Below are 20,120 nucleotides of genomic sequence, written 5' to 3'. Positions count from 1 at the left end.
TGGGTTCCTTGATGATTTGAGTGAGATTGAGGGCATCTAGCTTAGATTGTAGGACTGCCGGGGTGTTAAGCATATCCCAGTTTAGGTCACCTAACAGAACAAACTCTGAAGCTAGATGGGGGCGATCAATTCACAAATGGTGTCCAGGGCACAGCTGGGAGCTGACGGGGGTCGGTAGCAGGCGGCAACAGTGAGAGACTTGTTTCTGGAGAGAGTAATTTTCAAAATTAGTAGTTCAAACTGTTTGGGTATGGACCTGGAAAGTATGACATTACTTTGCAGGCTATCTCTGCAGTAGACTGCGACTCCGCCCCTTTGGCAGTTCTATCTTGACGGAAGATGTTATAGTTGGGTATGGAAATCTCTGAATTTTTGGTGGCCTTCCTGAGCCAGGATTCAGACACGGCAAGGACATCAGGGTTAGCAGAGTGTGCTAAAGCAGTGAGTAAAACAAACTTAGGGAGGAGGCTTCTGATGTTGACATGCATAAAACCAAGACTTTTTCGATCACAGAAGTCAACAAATGAGGGTACCTGGGGACATGCAGGGCCTGGGTTTACCTCCACATCACCCGCGGAACAGAGAAGGAGTAGTATGAGGGTGCGGCTAAAGGCTATCAAAACTGGTCGCCTAGAGCGTTGGGGGCAGAGGATAAGAGGAGCAGGTTTCTGGGCATGGTAGAATATATTCAGGGCATAATGCGCAGACAGGGGTATGGTGGGGTGCGGGTACAGCGGAGGTAAGCCCAGGCACTGGGTGATGATGAGAGGTTGTATCTCTGGACATGCTGGTTGTAATGGGTGAGGTCACCGCATGTGTGGGGGTGGGACAAAGGAGGTAACAGGGGTATGCAGAGTGGATCTAGGGGCTCCATTGTGAACTAAAACAATGATAACTAACCTGAACAACAGTATACAAGGCATATTGACATTTGGGAGAGACATACAGCGAGGCATACAGTAATCACAGGTGTTGAATTGGGAAAGCTAGCTAAAAACAGTAGGCGAGGCTAATCAGCTAGCACAACAAACAACAGGTAAAATGGCGTTGACTAGGCAACGGGGCCGACAGATAAAACAAACAAGCAGAATGGAGTACCGTGATTAATGGACAGTCCAGCGTGTCAGCTATGTAGCCAAGAAATCAGTGTCCAGGGGCAGCAGTGGATGGGCAGGGAAGCTGGGCTGGCGAGTGTTATCCAGGTTTTTATTTTTAAACTAACAATGACTAAATAGCTTGTAGCTAGCTATTTAAGGATATATTTGAATGCAAATCAAATGTTATTTGTCACATGCACCAAATACAACAGGTGCAGTATACCTTACAGTGAAATGCTTACTTACAAGCCCTTAACCAACAATGTGTTTTTAAGTAAAAATGAAGAAATAAAAGTAACAAATCATTAAAGAGCAGCAGTACAATAACAATAGTGAGGCTATATACAGGGGGTACCGGTACAGCGTCAATGTGCGGGGGCACCGGTTAGTCGAGGTAATTGAGGTAATATGTACATGTGGGTAGAGTTATTAAACGTATGCATAGATAAATAGATAATAACAGAGAGTAGCAGCAGCAGCATAAAGGGGGAACAATGCAAGTTAGTACGATGCAAGTAGTACAAAAACATTTGAAATTGTATGCAATTATATAGGCTTGTTGTAAACATAAAAATTCATGCAAATTCTGAATAAAAAAAATAGATAGCGTGGTAGTTCAGTATGAGACCAACACACTCATTTAATGAATTTCGAAATGTTTTTAGTAACCCCTCCATTTCCCCACCATCCAGGGACTCTGAATGCAAACAGACTATTGCAGCTCCTCCTGGCTAGTCTACTTTCACCTCCCGCTGCCCATCCTCTCTCTCCCATTATATCGCGAGAGATATTGGAGCGCAGAAATATTCATATGTTAGCCACAACTGTTATAAAACGACAATTATATCGCGGACATATGAACGAATTGTAATGTAAGCCAACGCAATATTGCTAAATTCGTTATTTTATTAATAGCTGGCTAGCTAATAATAATAGCTAGCCACATATTGACGGTAGCTATAGCGATTCGCCTGTCGGCTGTAGTAGCACATCTGGGAGGCACAAGTTACGATTTAACTAGCTAACTGTAAAGTGGTCACTATTTTGAAGACACGCGTGTACAAGTGGGTAAACATAACATTACTTCAATTAGCTAGCATCCCTTATTCAATGATAATAGCCATAGCCTAGCTAGCTACGGTTAGCTGGCTAAACCGCTGTTATTGAATTAAAACCGCTAGCTAGGCTTACATTTTTAGCTTCATTGTTGAATATTGGCTAGTTAGCTAACTGCTTCAAGCTTGTGCTTTTTTATTTAGTTATCTAACATGGTTCTGTTCAGAAGATGGGTGGCGTTACTAGCAAGCTGTGGTGGGTCGCTAGTTAGCGAACGTTAGCTAGCGCAGTAACGCTTACTAGATTGTTTATCACGCGATGTGCTGGCTCTTGTTGCTAGTTAACGTTAGCTAAGCTAACATGACCACACTGTCTGTTATGTTGCCATGCCCACGCACTATCATTACTCTGTAATATTAGCTATCTAGTTGGTGAACTGTCTCTCCTTTGTGTTATTTTAGCAATCAAGCACTGGCCTCGAGTTTCTTTCGAGTCCGACAATGGTTTGTGAATTCCAGCTAACTGCATTAGCCAGTAACGTTAGTACCAACCAGGCTCTCTGGATTGTTTACATCCAGCGCCAGTTTGCAAACTAGCTAGGTAGTCTAGCTCGCTACAATAATCTAGCGGCAAGGTATTTTTTTTTCGTCTTCAAGGTAGATAATGTGGCATAGCTAACTATCTTTGGATTTTCTACAGTATGTCAAAGTGATTACGCGGCTACTTATCTAAACACTGACAAATCAGTTGGTGGATTTTCACCATACCTAGCTACCTAAGTACCGTTATGTGAAGATCTCTAGCTACCTAATTGAATGGGCTGTCAGTCAAACGGGTTGCTAATACATTTGTTGTTTTTGTGGATGTAAAGCATCGACTCAATTTAAATCAGTGACACTTGACACAACTGTTGTGACCACTAGTCTAACAGACAACAACTAGAGGTGGCAACCGGTGCTAGGGGTATTTGTATTAGTTACACAGTTGATTAGATATTGTAGATCATAATAGAGTTTGTTATGGATCTGGAGAACATATGTAACAGGTAATGTGATGTCACCATTTGATTGTGCTTGTATTGTTTTCACAGGCTGCAGTTGTGTTCTTGTGGATGTGTGGTGGACCGTAAGCAGGACGGCCACTTGTGAACCTCACCTAATTTACCTTGCCCCTTTGTCCTATACCTCCTCCCTGTCTTTTATCATAGACCTTTTTAAATATATGAAAGCATGTTGCACAGAGACAGACACCCTATATGTCTACCTCTTCTCTGTCTGTGCTCATCAGTCTGTTACGGTAGTCTTTTAGCTGAAGGTTTTAAATGGGGGTGAATCTACTCTATGCCTGGTGTAGTACGGTACTTGAATTCCCACCCATTTGTATATTAGCCCCGATGAGCTGTGCAGATTTCATTAATCAACCTTAAGTGATAAACCAATCAGCAGCCAACTAATTGGCCAATCAGCCCCCCCTACACTCCCTCCTGGTAGAATGAACGGATCTCTTTTAACCCCGCCTAGCCTGCGGGCAGCCAACTCCTCTACCCTGCCCCCGTCACCCTCCCCGTCCCCTCCATCCCCCTCCCTGTTGCCACTGTTCCCTCGGCCACCACCCTTGGCCCAGCCTCACCCCTCCTCGCTCTCGGACACCCCCACACCCTCCCCCTGCCTGAGCTGGACGGAGTTCTGTGAGCTGCATGCCCGTATGGCGGCCGGGGACTTTGCCCGCCACTTCCGGGCGTTCCTCCTGGAGAACCCTCACTACTCCCCCGACTCTGCTGCCGCCTTCTGTCGCCGCTTCACTGACCGCTTTGTCCGACATTTCCAGAGCGAACTGGAGGGGGTGGCAGGGGCGCCGGGTACAGCCCCCGGGATGGAGGCAGGTAGCTGGGCTCCCCAATTAGACGGCATCTCCCTGGAAGAGGAGGCGGTCTCTCCCCCTCCCATCACCGAGGGATCCTGCTACCACGCCTGTGCCCCAGCCAACCCGGTGCGAGCTCTGCCCAAGCCTGCCTCCACACGCCTGGTGTTGGAAACCCGAAGTGGGGACCAATTTCAAGATTCCTATGCTGTCACAACGGTCCTCCCCCCATCTTCCTCCTCCTCCTGCTCCTCCTCAGTGGGAGGAGGAAACAATGGCGGGCGGGAAGAGAGGGGTGCCCCAGTTACTGTTAAACACTTCCCTGGCGTCGGCCCGGGCAATGGCGAAACAACGGCCGAGGAAGAGGAGGATAGCTGGGCGGGCGTAACGGTCATGGAGGAGGAGGTGGAGCTAGATGAGGGCGAGGCGGATCTGGAAGTTTGCTTGGACAATGAAGACCCCTCCCACATGCCCCAAACGCCTCCCTCCCCTTGCTCTGACACACCCCCTCCCTGCTCCAAGGGTAACGGCACACCGGCTTCGACAGGAAGCCAGTCCAAAACCAAACTGAAGAAGCGCTTCTCTCTGCGGAGTGTTGGGCGCAGCGTGCGGGGTAGTGTCCGGGGCATCCTGCACTGGCGCAGCTCGTCCAGCGACTCCCCACAGAGCTCCTCCCAGCTGCCCTCCAGCTACAGCTACACAATGGGGGTCCAAGACGCTGCCACCGGCTCTTCCTCCAAGAGGAACTCTGGCACTCAGCCCCCTACGCCCACCTCTTCCATGCCTGTCTCTCTCTCCCTGCCCCTCTCCCTCCCCCACTCCTCCTCCTCCTCCCTGCCCCCGTCTTCCTCCAGCAGTGCCACCTCCCTCTCGTTGTCGGAAGCGCGGGACCGCCGGCGGAGCAATGGCGAGGGGGGAGAGAAGGAGAAGTGGAGCCACCGGCTGGAGAAGTTGCGTCTGTCTCGCTCCCCACCCCCCGTTCTCTCCTCAGCGCCCACTTCGGCCGTGGTGTCGCCTTCCTCCGGCCTGCCCCCCAGCAGCAGCAGCAGCGCAACCCTCAGGAAGACGGGCCGGCTGGTGAGGGAGGGAGGAGTCAGCGTCAGCTCCTCCATGCCAGATGAGTTTGCCGGGAGCCACGGTGGTTTCCCTGGCTTTTCCTTTGGCCTGCTGCACCACGGCACACAAGAACACAACAACGCTGGTACTGGCTTAAACAACACCTCGTCCACCGCTAATGCTGCTCAAACAGCCGCAGTGCAGCCTCTCGTCCCCGGGGGCACTGTGGGCTGGAGGGGCGGTCGTTGGCACAAGTGCCGACTGGTCCTGAGGGAGAGGGACAAGGAGGGTGAGCGGGGAGAGGAGTACTATCTGGAGTTCTTCATCCCGCCTAAAGTGAGTGTGAGACCTGCCCTGTGCAACTCAATATTAGGAAGGTGTTCTTTAATGTTTTATATACTCAGTGTATATAGCTGCCCCCAAAAAAATCATATTTGATAATGATACATTAATAATACGCTTGCTATATTGTTTTTACGTGAACATAATCAATGATGAAATTTAAATGCAAAACTCCAGTTTGTTGTTTTTAAGTTGACAGTTAACACTCCCTAACAGATAACACTGCCATATTGAGAATTTTTTGGGGAAGATAAAGTTCATGTTTGTAATTGTACTACATTATTGTGATCGCATTATTTGTGACAATTAAAAAAACTAATTATTGTGAAATTTAACAATGCTTATTCTTAACATACAAAGTACAACATTTTCATTCAAATCCTTATTGGGTAAAACTATATTATTCCTCCCATTTTCGATTTAAGTTCCTCATTGTCATTTGAAATCCTGGCCACATTCTTTACAGTTTAGCCTGTCAATCACTGTGGGTGGGATTGTCAGGGGAGGAGCTGGATATTTGTGAGAGTCACAGGATTGGTAGAGTTTTTAGACCTGTTAAGGAATTATTGGGGGTGGGATTTTCAGGGAAGGGAGTAGATTAGTAATTGAATAATTAAAACACTTTTTCAATATATTATGGCAAAACCTTAACAACAATATAAACTCAACATGTACATAAAAGTCCCATAAGCACAAACAAACAATTATTTCTCTCAAATTTTGTGCACAAATTTGTTTGTATCCCTGTTAGTGAGCGTTTCTCCTTTGCCAAGATAATCCATCCACCTGACCAGGTTGTGGCATATCAAGAAGCTGATTAAACAGCATTATCATTACACAGGTGAACCTTGTGCTAGGGACAAAAGGCCACTCTAAAATGTGCAGTTTTGTCACACAACACAATGCCACAGATGTCTCAAGTTTTGAGGGTGTGTGCAATTGGCATGCTCCACCAGAGCTGTTTCCAGAGAATTAATGTTAATTTCACTACCATAAGTCGCCTTCAACGTCGTTTTAGAGAATTTGGCAGTACGTCCAACTGGCCTCACAACCGCAGACCACCTCCTGCGGTTGTGATGCTGAGGAGTATATCTGTCTATAATAAAGCCCCTTTTGGGGGGAAAAACTCATTCTGATTGGCTGGGCCTGGCTCACCAGTAGGTGGGGGGTTGGAGGCATCAGGGTAGATTGTGTATCCTTGATATAACACTGAAAGGCATGACAACCTGTCAACATGCTCCTTTGTAATGCTTGGAAATTAATGATCTGTCATAATGTGAAAATTGCACAATTTCTCTGAGCGCATAGATGGTGTCTTATTCAATGTTCTTCTCTTTCCCCCTGTTTCTCAGTCCTCCAAGCCCAGGCTGACTATCCTATGCTGCTCTATTGTGGATGTGAGGAGCACCACAGCCCTGGAGGTGCCTGACAAGGAGAACACCTTCCTCCTGCAGGTAACACTCTGATCTGTCCATCCTTTCATTTCCTTATTTTTTCAATTCCCCTTTCTTGTTCTCTCAGTTCATTTAATTCAGGTAGTCAGCTCCTGTTCAACTTGCATCTGTAGACTGACTTGTATTTCGCTCGCTCGCTTTCTCTCACCCCCTCTGTCGCCCCCTCTCTCTCTCTCACTCCCCCTCTCTTTCTCTCACCCTCTCTTTTTCGCACCCCCCTCCCTCTCTCACCCCCCCTGTCTCTCTCTCACCCTATCTGTCTCTCACCCCCTCTCTTTCTCTCGCCCTCTTTTTCTCCCCTCCCTCCCTCTCTCACCCCCTCTCTCTGTTGCCCCTATTATTACTGTCTCGCTAACCCTATATTTCTCTCTGTCAGTTGGAGGGACAGGTGCAGTATGTGATTGAGACGCGAGATGCTGTGCAGATGAGAGCCTGGTTGAGTGACATCAGGAACGGTATATGTATCAGGTAAGCAAATTGGGTGTTAAGTAATATGAGTTTTCTTTCAAGTCAGTGATTAGGGGGCAGTGAGTGAGAGTTAAGAGGGACCATGTATATTCTTGTATTCACTGTCGGTCAACTATTGATGAGGTCAACAGAAGTAGGAGCGACATCCCACCTTGAACAAGTTTTGTGTATCTTGACTGTACAGTGAACAGGAGGACATAGAAGCTGTGTGTGGGGGACCCATGGACATTAGTGGAACGCCAGAATTCAGTGACCGCCTCTCTCAAGGTGAGTGGGGCATGCCAAATCCCAAATCGACCCCTTGACACCTCCCCAAGCCACTACTCTTAGACCAGTATATACCAACCAGTCAATCACAGTCGTAGTCAACTATGCATTCCTAGTCGATCGCCGAACATTTCTTTGCGCTCCTCTTTTTAATTTGTTTTTTTGCCTTGAGCTGTTGGTGGTAAATGCACTTTATTCAGCTGCCCTGTGTGCTGGGTAGGCAAAGTGTTCCCATTTTGAACCATTTCGTTTGTCTGAAGGAACAAACTCTGCCTACCCGGCAGACCTGTAGAGCTAAATCAAGTGTGCCTACTGCGCTGGCCAATCGGATAGCTCAAATCACCGTGCCAGCAGCTTCCACGGCTCCACAGCAAAGTTTGATACTATCCTAAATAGAGGTCGACCGATTATGATTTTTCAATACCGATCCCGATTATTGGAGGACCAAAAAAGCCGATACCGATTAATCGGCCGATTTTAAAAAATAAAAAAAAAACAACAACAAAAACAGCAACAACAAAAACATGTATTTGTAATAATGACAATTACAACCATACTGAATTAACACTTATTTTCACTTAATATAATACATCAATAAAATCAATTTAGCCTCAAGTAAATAATGAAACATGTTCAATTTGGTTTAAATAATGCAAAAACAAAGTGTTGGAGAAGAAAGTAAAAGTGCAATATGTGCTATGTAAGAAAGCTAATGTTTCAGTTCCTTGCTCAGAACATGAGAACATATGAAAGCTGGTGGTTCCTTTTAACATGAGTTTTCAATATTCCCAGGTAAGAAGTTTTAGGTTGTAGTTATTATAGGAATTCTAGGACTATTTCACTCTAATCCATTTGTATTTCATTAACCTTTGACTATTAGATGTTCTTATAGGCACTTTAGTATTGCCAGTGTAACAGTATAGCTTCTGTCCCTCTCCTCGCTCCTCCCTGGGCTCGAACCAGCAACACAACGACAACAGCCACCATCGAAGCAGCGTTACCCATGCAGAGCAACTACTAGAAGGCTCAGAGCGAGTGACGTTTGAAACGCTATTAGTGTGCGCTGACTAGCTAGCCATTTCACTTCGAGTTACACCAGCCTCATCTCGGGAGTTGAAAGGCTTAAAGTCATAAACAGCGCAATGCTTGATGCACAACGACGAGCTGTTGGCAAAACACACGAAAGTGCTGTTTGAATGAATGTTTACGCGCCTGTTTCTGCCTACCACCGCTCAGTCAGATACTTAGATACTTGTATGCTTGTATGCTCAGTCAGATTATATGCAACGCAGGACACGCTAGATAATATCTAGTAATATCATCAACCATGTGTAGTTAACTAGTGATTATGATTGATTGTTTTATTATAAGATAAGTTTAAAGCTCGCTAGCAAATTACCTTGGCTTACTGCATTCGCCTAACAGGCAGTCTCAGGTGGTAAGAGTGTTGGACTAGTCTCCTTGTGGAGTGCAACGAGAGAGAGGCAGGTCGTTATTGCGTTGGACTAGTTAACTGTAAAGTTGCAAGATTGGATCCCCCCAGCTGACAAGATGAAAATCTGTCATTCTGCCCCTGAATGAGGCAGTTAACCCACCGTTCCTAGGCCGTCATTGAAAATAAGAATGTGTTCTTAACTCAAATCAAATCAAATGTATTTATATAGCCCTTCGTACATCAGCTGATATCTCAGTGCTGTACAGAAATCCAGCCTAAAACCCCAAACAGCAAGCAATGCAGGTGTAGAAGCACGGTGGCTAGGAAAAACTCCCTAGAAAGGCCAAAACCTAGGAAGAAACCTAGAGAGGAACCAGGCTATGTGGGGTGGCCAGTCCTCTTCTGGCTGTGCCGGGTGGAGATTATAACAGAACATGGCCAAGATGTTCAAATGTTCATAAATGACCAGCATGGTCAAATAATAATAATCACAGGCAGAACAGTTGAAACTGGAGCAGCAGCACAGCCAGGTGGACTGGGGACAGCAAGGAGTCATCATGTCAGGTAGTCCTGAGGCATGGTCCTAGGGCTCAGGTCCTCCGAGAGAGAGAAAGAAAGAGAGAATTAGAGAGGGCATACTTAAATTCACACAGGACACTGGATAGGACAGGAGAAGTACTCCAGATATAACATCTGACCCTAGCCCCCCGACACATAAACTACTGCAGCATAAATACTGGAGGCTGAGACAGGAGGGGTCAGGAGACATTGTGGCCCCATCCGAGGACACCCCTGGACAGGGCCAAACAGGAAGGATATAACCCCACCCACTTTGCCAAAACACAGCCCCCACACCACTAGAAGGATATCTTCAACCACCAACTTACCATCCTGAGACAAGGCCGAGTACAGCCCACAAAGATCTCCGCCACGGCACAACTCAAGGGGGGGGCGCCAACCCAGACAGGAAGATCACATCAGTGACTCAACCCACTCAAGTGACGCACCCCTCCTAGGGACGTGTTCCCTTTATTTTTTGGAGCAGTGTAATTCAACACTTTAAAAAAACATCAAACGCACTTCTTCCTACATACACTCGCACTACAACCAGCACTGCAGCTGCAGTGAATGAGTAGCCAAGTGTATCGATGGGCCTTGAGTTTTTATTATTAACGGCTCGTCGTGTCTATTCTTAATGTAGACTAATATTTAACTTTCTCTGGTCATAGGAACAACATGAATTTGTGCATGAGGCAGAGATAATGTGGTGTGACTCGGCGTTGGTCATCAGACTGTCCCCCTCTCTCTGGTCAGTCTCACCGGAGGAAATGGAGAGATCGAGGGACCGTGAGAGGAGGACCCTCTGATGCTCTCTCTCTCCCCTCCATCCGCTGAGACTGACCATCAGATGCAGATACAACCAGACATAGAAACGGTTTGTGGGGTTTATGAAATGCACATTCCTTTATTGAATACAGTATGTGTATGATGCCTTGTCCTTTTGGTGCTGCCGATGTAGCCTGTGGAGAGAAACGCAGGTTGTGAGTTCAGCCGACATTCTCATTTTGGTTTTGGCAGCAGTCATTTGTTTTGTTGCGCTGCATTTAATGTTTCTTAATTGCCTTTTCTTATGTTACTGCTTCGGCATATGACACTTTCTGTACTACTCTAACCCTGGCAACCTCAATCTCCCTTTCTCTCACCGGACACCTCCGATCTCCAGCCTCATGACCACCCCCCACAACTTAACACACAGATGACTTTCTCCACCGATACCACGCATTGCTTTGTCTCATGCCCGCCTGCACACTTCTCAGATCTAGGCATCTCCCTCCGACACACTGCTGCGACATGGCCCATAGACTTGACACTTTTAACACTGTTGTATTTTCGGGAACAAATTAATTGACACTTCCTTCCACGACCTTATCTGGCCAAGACTCTGCATCAAAACTCAGCATGACAGACAATGTCTTCTCCGTTTCCCCACGCTCGGTGATCCCCACTGGATCTACCACTCACCAAACGGCTTGGCGTTAGACACCGGGGGGAATCTTCAATTTCAACTGCTCCTCCTCAACACTTAATGCTAATCCGGAGCGCCCACTCCCTCTGGGCGGAGGAAACGCAATAAATCATCACGAGTCCACTCCGAGTTACCTTCAACAACTAAACAGTCCCCAACCTGACGCCACATACGGATCAGCCAAAATACAAGGATCCATTCGCTCTACAAAATCTCACTCCCACTGGGCCAGAATCATCCTTATCATCCTCGAGGACAAGGGTTTCTGATGGACTTGACGCCAACCTTCCTCACCGCACTGCTTCCCTTCTATACTCATTTTCTTCTCAGCAGTCATCACTGCACCTGCCACCACAGTTAATTCATCCTCACTCTTGTCACGTTCAATTTCCTCCTCAAGCTCTTCCAAACATTCTGTGAGATCCTCCAGTCCATATTCACTCAGGAGATAGGGGGGGGGTGTATGCTCTATGCAGGGTCCTGCACAATTTATTGAAATGTATTTGTATATAGGAATGTTTGATTCATTGCCTAAATACACTGAACAAAAATATGAATGCAACCATTTCAAAGATTTTACTTACCGTAATTTCCGGGCTATAAGCCGCTACTTTTTCCCCATGAGTTGAACCTCGTGGTTTATACAATGACGCGGCTAATTTATGAATTTTTCCCGCTTTCACAAGATTCATGCCGCCAAAAAACTGAGCACCGTCACATAATGTGACGTAAAACGAGCGCGCTCAAACTTCCCATCATTCTGATTACGGTAGTAATTTTGTCACCCTCATCATGGCAAAGACACGGAGAAATGCATATGATGCAGCTTTCAAGTTGAAGGCGATCGATCTGGCTGTTGGAAAAGGAAATAGAGCTGCTGCATTGTTCAGTGGGAGGCTTGGATGACAAGTGGGGAGAAATCCTTCACTAAAACGGGCCGCAGGCGAAGAGCATCTTATGGTCAAGTCTGACAGTGGGTCCTGACAGCGTGGAGCATTGTCAAAAAATCCACTATCATCAACGGGTTTCGAAAGACTGGACTGCTGCGTGTTGAAGGGGCAGCATGAGCTCAGCGGGGTATTTGCCTCCGGATGAAAGTGACGAGAGCGACAATGAAAACGATCCAACATCAGATGAAGCAATTCTGAGGCTATTCAACTCCGACACCGAAGGAGATGACTTCAGTGGTTTCAGTGCACAGGAGGAGGAAGATAGTGACCAATGACTTTCTTGGTAGGCTACTGTTTTAATTTTTGTTACAAGCCGTGTTTCGTTAAAGCCTATTTATTTTTGTTTCAAGCCGTGTTTCGTTTAAAGGCTGTGTAAAGTTAATTTGTTTCAATGTACCGGTAGGCACCTGCGGCTTATAGACATGTGCGGCTTATTTATGTACAAAATACATATTTTCTAATAATTCAGTGGGTGCGGTTTATATTCAGGTGCACTTAATAGTCCAGCAATTACAGTAGTTACAGTTCATATAAGGCAATCAGTCAATTGAAATGAATTCATTAGGCCATAATCTATGGATTTCACATGACTGGGAATACAGATACGTATCTGTTGGTCACAGATCAGAAAACCAGTCAGTGACCACCATTTCTGCCTCATGCAGCGAGACACATCTCCTTTGCAGAGTTGATCAGACTGTTGATTGTGTCCTGTGGAATGATGTTCCACTCCTCTTCAATGATGTGCGAAGTTGCTGGATATTGGAGGGAACTGGAACACGCTGTCGTACACATCAATCCAGAGCATCCCAAATATGTTCAGTGGATGACATGTATGCAGGTCATGGAAGAAAGGGGAAATGTTCATCTTTCTGGAATTGTGTACAGAGCCTGCGACATGGGGCCGTGCATTATCATGCAGAAACATGAGGTGATGGCGGTGGATGAATGGCACGACAATGGGCCTCAGGATCTCGTCTAAGGATCTCGTCACAGTATATCTGTGCATTCAAATTGCCATCAATAAAATGCAATTGTCTTCATTGTTTGTAGCTTACCCTGCCCATACCATAACCCCACCGCCACCATGGAGCACTCTGTTCACAATGACGCCATGGCATCTGACACTGAGGCAAACTGCTCGCCCATACGACGCCATACGTGCTGTTTGCCATCTGCCCGGTACAGTTAAAACTGGGTTTAATCCGTGAAGAGCACACTTCTCCAGTGGCCATCGAAGGTGAGCATTTGCCCATTGCAGTCGGATCAAGACCCTGGTGAGGACAACGAGCATGCAGATGAGCTTCCCTTAGACGGGTTCTGACAGGTTGTGCAGAAATTCTTTGGTTGTGCTAACCCACAGTTTCATCAGTTGTCCGCGTGGTTGGTTTCAGATGATCCCGCAGATGAAGAAGCCGGATGTAGAGGTGTTGGAGGCGGCTTATGGTAGAGAAATGAACATGACATTCTCTGTCAACAGCTCTGGTGGACATTCCTGCAGTCAGCAAGCCAATTGCATGCTCCCTCAGCTTGAGACGTCTGTGACATTGTGTTGTGACAATTTATTGTCCCCAGCACAAGGTTCACCTGTGTAATGATCATACTGTTTAATCAGCTTTTTGATATGCCACACCTGTCAGGTGGATGGTTTATCTTGGCAAAGGAGAAATTCTAACTGATAGGGTACTAATTGTGCAAAACATTTGAGAGAAATAAGCCTTTTCTTGAACATTTTTTTTTCAGCTCAAGAAATGGGACCAACACTTTACATGTTGCGTTTATTTTTTTGTTCAGTATATGTTTATTGTGCTGTTCAGGCCTTTATGTAAGATAATTGTTACCATTGATTTGTGATTGGTCTAAAATGGTACAGTCCAAGGTGAGACCTGATGGGAATTGTACTTGAAACCCTGCCAATTCATTGTTGGCCAGACAGGACAAGGGTAAGGTTGCCATGCTGGTTGAATGCTATATTTTTAATTATTGATTGAAGCTTGGTTTCTTTGGAGCTCAACTTATTATTTGATACATTTTCCAGTTTATGGCCCTGTCCAGTTTTTGTTATGTTTGTTATTTTTGTTTGTACATAATGTACAATTTTCCGGTGGCTTTAACTCACCGCTGTAAATAAACAACCTCATTCTAAGTTTGCCCCGTATCGAAGTGTCTGCCTCCTTACTGAAACTTCCACCGCTTGGGTGGCCTCCATTACAGGCCGACTGCAATAAACCTCATTCATACAGAACTGTTTTTATTTGGTAAATGTTGCATAGGCTTACATAAAAAAAAAAAAGATGTTTAGAAACAGTTCTGCGCTGTAGATCTCGGCATGCGATTTTGAAAGTCAACCTGGCTCAGAAAAGGTTGGTGACCACTGCCTTAGACACTTAATCTGTAAGAACCTACAAACAGCAGACATGTAGCATAAGGTGAGGATCTACGACCATATTCCTAACCTATCCCATCTTTTCAAATATGACTGCACGGGATAGGATCTAGGAGCCCATTTGGGATTGTTGTGTGACGATTTCCCTGTTTCACCATTTTTTTTTGCAGCTTTACAAATATATAGTTAGAACACTTAACACCTGATACAGAAAGCGAGACGACAAATGTTGTTTTAACTATGTGTCCAAAGTTCCGTTGCTATTTGAAAGTACAAGAATAAGACGTCTGCTTAAATAATAAGACTGATGTTTTTGCTCCTGTCCTGTTGCAGTGTGTTATGGAGGTGTGGGCGGCTCTTCCCCGCTGATGGACCCACGCCCCCCAGAGTTACCGCCCCGCGCCCCTCTGGACGAATCAGACGGACGTGGGGGCGGAGCCGGCCTGGGCACACCATTTGCGGAGACACCAGATGCCACAGGTGAAGGCTGCTACTTACGCAGTTCGCACACACACGCAAACGCTTGCACAAACACACATACACACCAGAATGTACAGAGCAAGTCCTTTTTTTGTCTAATCTTTTCATCACTCCCCAAATCCCTCCTCCCCTCATCCATCCTTCCCCTCATCCCTCCTCACCTCCCAGGCTCCTTCCTGTTCTCAGACGTGGTGGAGGCGGTGGAACACCCTCTGAGCGAGTGCCAGTGGTTCCATGGGACGTTGTCGCGCCTCAAGGCGGCCCAGCTGGTGCTGGCGGGGGGTATGGCCAGCCACGGCGTCTTCCTTGTGCGCCAGAGCGAGACGCGCCGCGGGGAGTACGTTCTCACCTTCAACTTCCAGGGCAAGGCCAAGGTACAAGAGACGGGAGAGGGAGAGAGTGTGTGAAATCAAATCGGATTTTATTTATCACATGCGCCAAGTACAGCTGGTGTGGACTTTACCGTGAAATGCTTGCTTTACGAGCCCTTCCCAACAATGCAGCGTTTTTAAAATCAAAATGAAATTTTAAAAAGAGGAATGCAATAAAATGCTCAAGAATGGAGCTACATACAGGGAGTACCAGTACCAGATCAATGTGCAGAGGTATGAGGTGTTTGAGGTAGATATGTACATGAAGGCAGGGTAAAGTGACTAGGCATCAGGATAGATAATACGAGTAATAATTAGAGTAAAATAAAGAACAGAGCAGCCGCAGCAAGTTATGCTTGTGCGTTTTTGTTGTCGGTCTGCGTGTAGGTGTTCTGTGTGTGTGCGTACGTACGTAGTGAATGTGTGTGTGTTTTGGTTTCGTGTGGGAGTGTCAATGTAGTGTGTGTATATACATACATACATACATACATACATACATACATACATACATACATACATACATACATACATACATACATACATACATGACAGACAGCTGATCGTCCTCGCAGTGGCAGACCACGTGTAACAGCACCTGCACAGGATCGGTACATTCGAACATCACACATGCGGGACAGGTACAGGATGGCAACAACAACTGCCCGAGTTACACCAGGAACGCACAATCGCTCCATCAGTTCTCAGCAATAGGCTGAGAAAGGCTGTACTGAGGGTTTGTAAGGCCTGTTGTAAGGCAGGTCCTCACCAGACATCACCGGTAACGACGTCGCCTATGGGCACAAACTCACCGTCGCTGAACCAGACAGGACTGGCAAAAACTGCTCTTAACTGACGAGTAGCGGTTTTGTCTCACCAGGGGGGATGATCGGATTCTAGTTTATCACCGAAGAAATGAGCGTTACACTGAGGCCTGTGCTCTGTAGCGGGATCGAATTTGGAGGTGGAGGGTCTGGCATGGTCTGGGGCGGTGTGTTACAGCATCATCGGACTGAGCTTGTTGTCATTGCAGGCGATCTCAATGCTGTGCGTTACAGGGAAGACATCCTTCTCCCTCATGTGGTACCCTTCCTGCAGGCTCATCCTGACATGACCCTCCAGCATGACAATGCCACCAGCCATACTGCTCGTTCTGTGCGTGATTTCCTGCAAGACAGGAATGTCAGTGTTCTGCCATGGCCAGCAAAGAGCCCAGATCTCAATCCCATTTGGGATCGGATGGATCGGAGGGTGAGGGCTAGGGCCATTCGCCCCAGAAATGTCCAGAAACTGGCAGGTGCCTTGGTGGAAGACTGGGGTAACATCTCACAGCAAGAACTGGCAAATCTGGTGCAGTCCAAGAGGAGGAGATGCACTGCAGTACTTAATGCAGCTGGTGGCCACACCAGATACTGACTTTTGATTTTGATCCTACTTTGTTCAGGGACATATTATTTAATTTCAGTTAGTCACATGTCTGTGGAACTTGTTCAGTTTATGTCTCAGTTGTTGAATCTTATGGCCATACAAATATTTGCACATGTTAAGTTGACAGTGAGAGGACGTTTCTTTCTTTGCTTAGTATATTAATATATACAGTTGAAGTCAGAAGTTTACATACACTTAGGTTGGAGTCATTAAAACTCGTTTTTCAACCACTCCACTAATTTCTTTTCAACAAACTATAGTTTAGGCAAGTCAGTTAGGACATCTAGTTTTTGCATGACACAGGTCATTTTTCAAACAATTGTTTACAGATGAATTCACTATCACAATTCCATTGGGTCAGAAGTTTACATACACTAAGTTGACTGTGCCTTTAAACAGCTTGGAAAATTTCAGAAAATTATGAAATGGCTTTAGATGCTTCTGATAGGCTAATTGACATCATTTGAGTCAATTGGAGGTGTACCTGTGGATGTATTTTAAGGCCTACCTTCAAACTCTGCCTCTTTCCTTGACATCATGGGAAAATCAAAAGAAATCAGCCAAGATCTAAGAAAGAAAATTGTAGACCTCCACAAGTCTGGTTCATTCTTGGGAGCAATTTCCAAACGCCTGAAGGTACCACGTTCATCTGTACAAACAATAGTACGCAAGTATAAACACCATGGGACCACGCAGCCATCATACCGCTCAGGAAGGAGACGCATTCTGTTTCCTAGAGATGAACGTACTTCTGTGCGAAAAGTGCAAATCAATCCCAGAACAACAGCAAAGGACCTTGTGAAGATGCTGGAGGAGACAGGTACAAGGTATCGATATCCACAGTAAAACGAGTCATGATACAGGCATTGCAGTTAGTTTGGGTACCATTAATTGACAATTTTTTGCAGTCTGGCTATTTGGCAGTGTTATGGCTTGGGGGTAAAAGCTTTCTCTGAGCCTGTTCGTCCGAGAGCCAATGTTGTGATACTGTTTGCTGGATGGTTAGCAGAGAGAACAGTCTATGACTTCGGTGGCTGGAGTCTTTAGCAGTTTTTCCGGCCTTCCTCGGACACTTGTCTGGTTTAGAGGTCCTGGATGGCAGGGAGTTTGGCCCCAGTGATATACTGGTCTGTCCGCAACGCTCTCTGTAGCGCTTTGTGCATTTGCCGTATCAAGCGGTGATACAGCCAGTCAAAATGCTCTCGATAGCACCAAGGAACTTGAATCTCTCGACCTGCTTCGCAACAGCTTGATGGATGGGGGACGTGCTCGCCCCTCTTTCTCTTGTAGTCCACGATCAGCTCCTTAGTCTTACTGACGTTGAGGGGGAGGTCGTTGTCCTGCCAGTTCTCTGACCTCCTCCTTGTAGACTGACTTATCGCTGTCGGTGATCAGGCCTACCACCGCTGCGTCATCAGCAATCTTGTTGTTTGTTTTTAGTCGTGCGTGGCCATACAGTCGTGGTTGAACAGGGAGTACAGGAGGGGACTAAGTACACACCTCTGAGGGGCCCCCGTGTTGAGGGTCAGCATGGTAGAGCTGTTGTTGCCTAACCTCACCACCTGGGGCCGGTCCGTCAGGAAGTCCAGGATCCAGTTGCAGAGGGAGGGGTTCAGACCCAGGGTCTTTAGCTTGGTGATGAGCTTGGAGGGGACTATGGTGTTGAATGTTGAGCTGTAGCCCATTCTCACATAGTTATTTCCCCTCTTGTCCAGGTGGGAGGGGGCAGTGTGAAGTGTAATTGAGATTGTGTCATCTGTGTATTGGAGTGGGTTTAGGGTGTCTGGGATGATGATGTTGATGTTTGTCACGACCAGCCTTTCAAAGCACGTGATAATTACAGATGCGTGTGACACAGGGTGATAGTCATTTAGGCAGGTTACTTTGGAGCTCTTTGGAACGGTGAAAATGGTGGTCAGCTTGAAACATGTTGGGATGACAGACTGGAACGAGGTCTGCGCAGTCTTTAAGGACGCGCAGTGGTATTCCATCTGGCCCATCGGCCTTGTGATTGTTAACCTGTTGAAACGTTTTGCTCACATCGGCCACAGAGAGCGAGATCACACCTAAGTTGCATCCAAGGCTAACCCATATCCCCCTCTCTTCTCCCTTCTTTTGTCTCTCCCCCTTCTACTCCTTCCCTCTATCCCCCTTCTCATTCTCTCTCTCTCCCCCATACCTCCCTTTTCAACTCTCTCTCTCCATACTTCTCTTCCCTCCCTCTCTCTCCCTTCTCTCTGTCCCCTGCAGCACCTGCGTCTGTCTCTGAACGAGGACGGCCAGTGCCGGGTGCAGCACCTGTGGTTCCAGTCCATATTCGACATGCTGGAGCACTTCCGGGTTCACCCAATCCCCCTGGAGTCTGGGGGTGCCTCGGACGTCACCCTCATCAGCTTTGTGGGAGCCACCGCCGTCCGGCAGCCAGGTAACAGGTCAGGGGTGAAAGGTCACAGGATGTTCCACTAGGATGAAGCGTTTACACTGGCCTCTAAAGGCAAGTCTTGGGTGTTGTATGTATGTTGTATGTGTGTTATGCATTATGATTGGCTTACACTATGCTATTACGCCAGTGAATCGATACAGTGTGCGTGTGTGTCATCCTATTGAAGAACGTGTGTGTGTGTGTGTGTGTGTGTGTGTGTGTGTGTGTGTGTGTGTGTGTGTGTGTGTGTGTGTGTGTGTGTGTGTGTGTGTGTGTGTGTGTGTGTGTGTGTGTGTGTACACGCCATAAGTAATGTTGTGTGTGCTAAAACATGGCCACTGCATGATGTTTCTGCCAATGTCATTATAACATAAGACTAGCTGCTTTGCATCCTCATGCTGTGTCCACTACAGCAGGGACGTCACTAGAGATTAATGGATAGGGGGGCTAAACCACTTTTAGGGGGGTCTGGGCATACCCCCCCCAGGATTTTTTTAATGGCCCCAAAACGTCTTTTCATCATGTATTTTTAGAGTAATAACGGGTGCAAAATCTATCAAAATAAGGTTATTTTTGGTCAAGGTTGGCTAAAAGTATATCTGTCTCATAGTTTGTGTTAGACACTGATCTAATATGGCTTAAATTCTCTCCAAATGAAAAAATTAAAGTCCACTCTGTCCCCATCCATCCAACACCAACAAAAGGCGCAAAAAATGGCTGTACTATGTACAGAGAGCGAGAAATGACAAGACATGCAGGTCATATTATACCAATGGAAAAATATCTTTATTTAAATGTCACCCTTTTGTTAATTGTTGCTAAAAGATTTACCCAATAATTCAGGCACATGGAACATCTTAAACAGTATCATCCACAATGGAACAAAATTAAATTCAACTAATGAGCTAAACAAAATAAAAATAACTGGAAAATAATTGGGAATAAAATCTGATTTAAAAAAAAAAGTAAGATCTCAAGCAAATATTACAAACTATATTACAGAACTGCCCCTCTTGTTTCTCTCA

At 46.2% G+C, this 20,120-nt stretch overlaps 1 protein-coding gene across 4 annotated transcripts in view; it reads left to right on the top strand.

Annotated features, from left to right (window-relative positions):
- The first annotated feature begins 1,777 nt into the window (after positions 1–1,777).
- Positions 1,778–20,120, top strand: part of LOC118358928 (SH2B adapter protein 1-like) — a 77,218-nt gene continuing 58,875 nt past the window's right edge. For 2 of the 4 annotated variants that reach the window (XM_052480237.1, XM_052480239.1), the window contains exons 1-8: positions 1,778–2,161; positions 3,244–5,405; positions 6,764–6,865; positions 7,242–7,333; positions 7,518–7,600; positions 14,731–14,877; positions 15,046–15,251; positions 18,924–19,098. In XM_052480237.1, coding sequence (XP_052336197.1) covers positions 3,645–5,405; positions 6,764–6,865; positions 7,242–7,333; positions 7,518–7,600; positions 14,731–14,877; positions 15,046–15,251; positions 18,924–19,098 — 2,566 coding nt within the window. In that variant the 5' untranslated portion in view covers positions 1,778–2,161; positions 3,244–3,644. The remainder of the gene's footprint in view (positions 2,162–3,243; positions 5,406–6,763; positions 6,866–7,241; positions 7,334–7,517; positions 7,601–14,730; positions 14,878–15,045; positions 15,252–18,923; positions 19,099–20,120) is intronic. The other 2 variants (XM_052480238.1, XM_052480240.1) reach the window with 2 other exon arrangements.

Source organism: Oncorhynchus keta, chromosome 26, assembly GCF_023373465.1.
Source record: "Oncorhynchus keta strain PuntledgeMale-10-30-2019 chromosome 26, Oket_V2, whole genome shotgun sequence".
Lineage (NCBI taxonomy): Eukaryota > Metazoa > Chordata > Actinopteri > Salmoniformes > Salmonidae > Oncorhynchus > Oncorhynchus keta.
The sequence above is the reverse complement of the archived record's forward strand: the minus strand, read 5'-3'. Positions and strand labels throughout refer to the sequence as shown.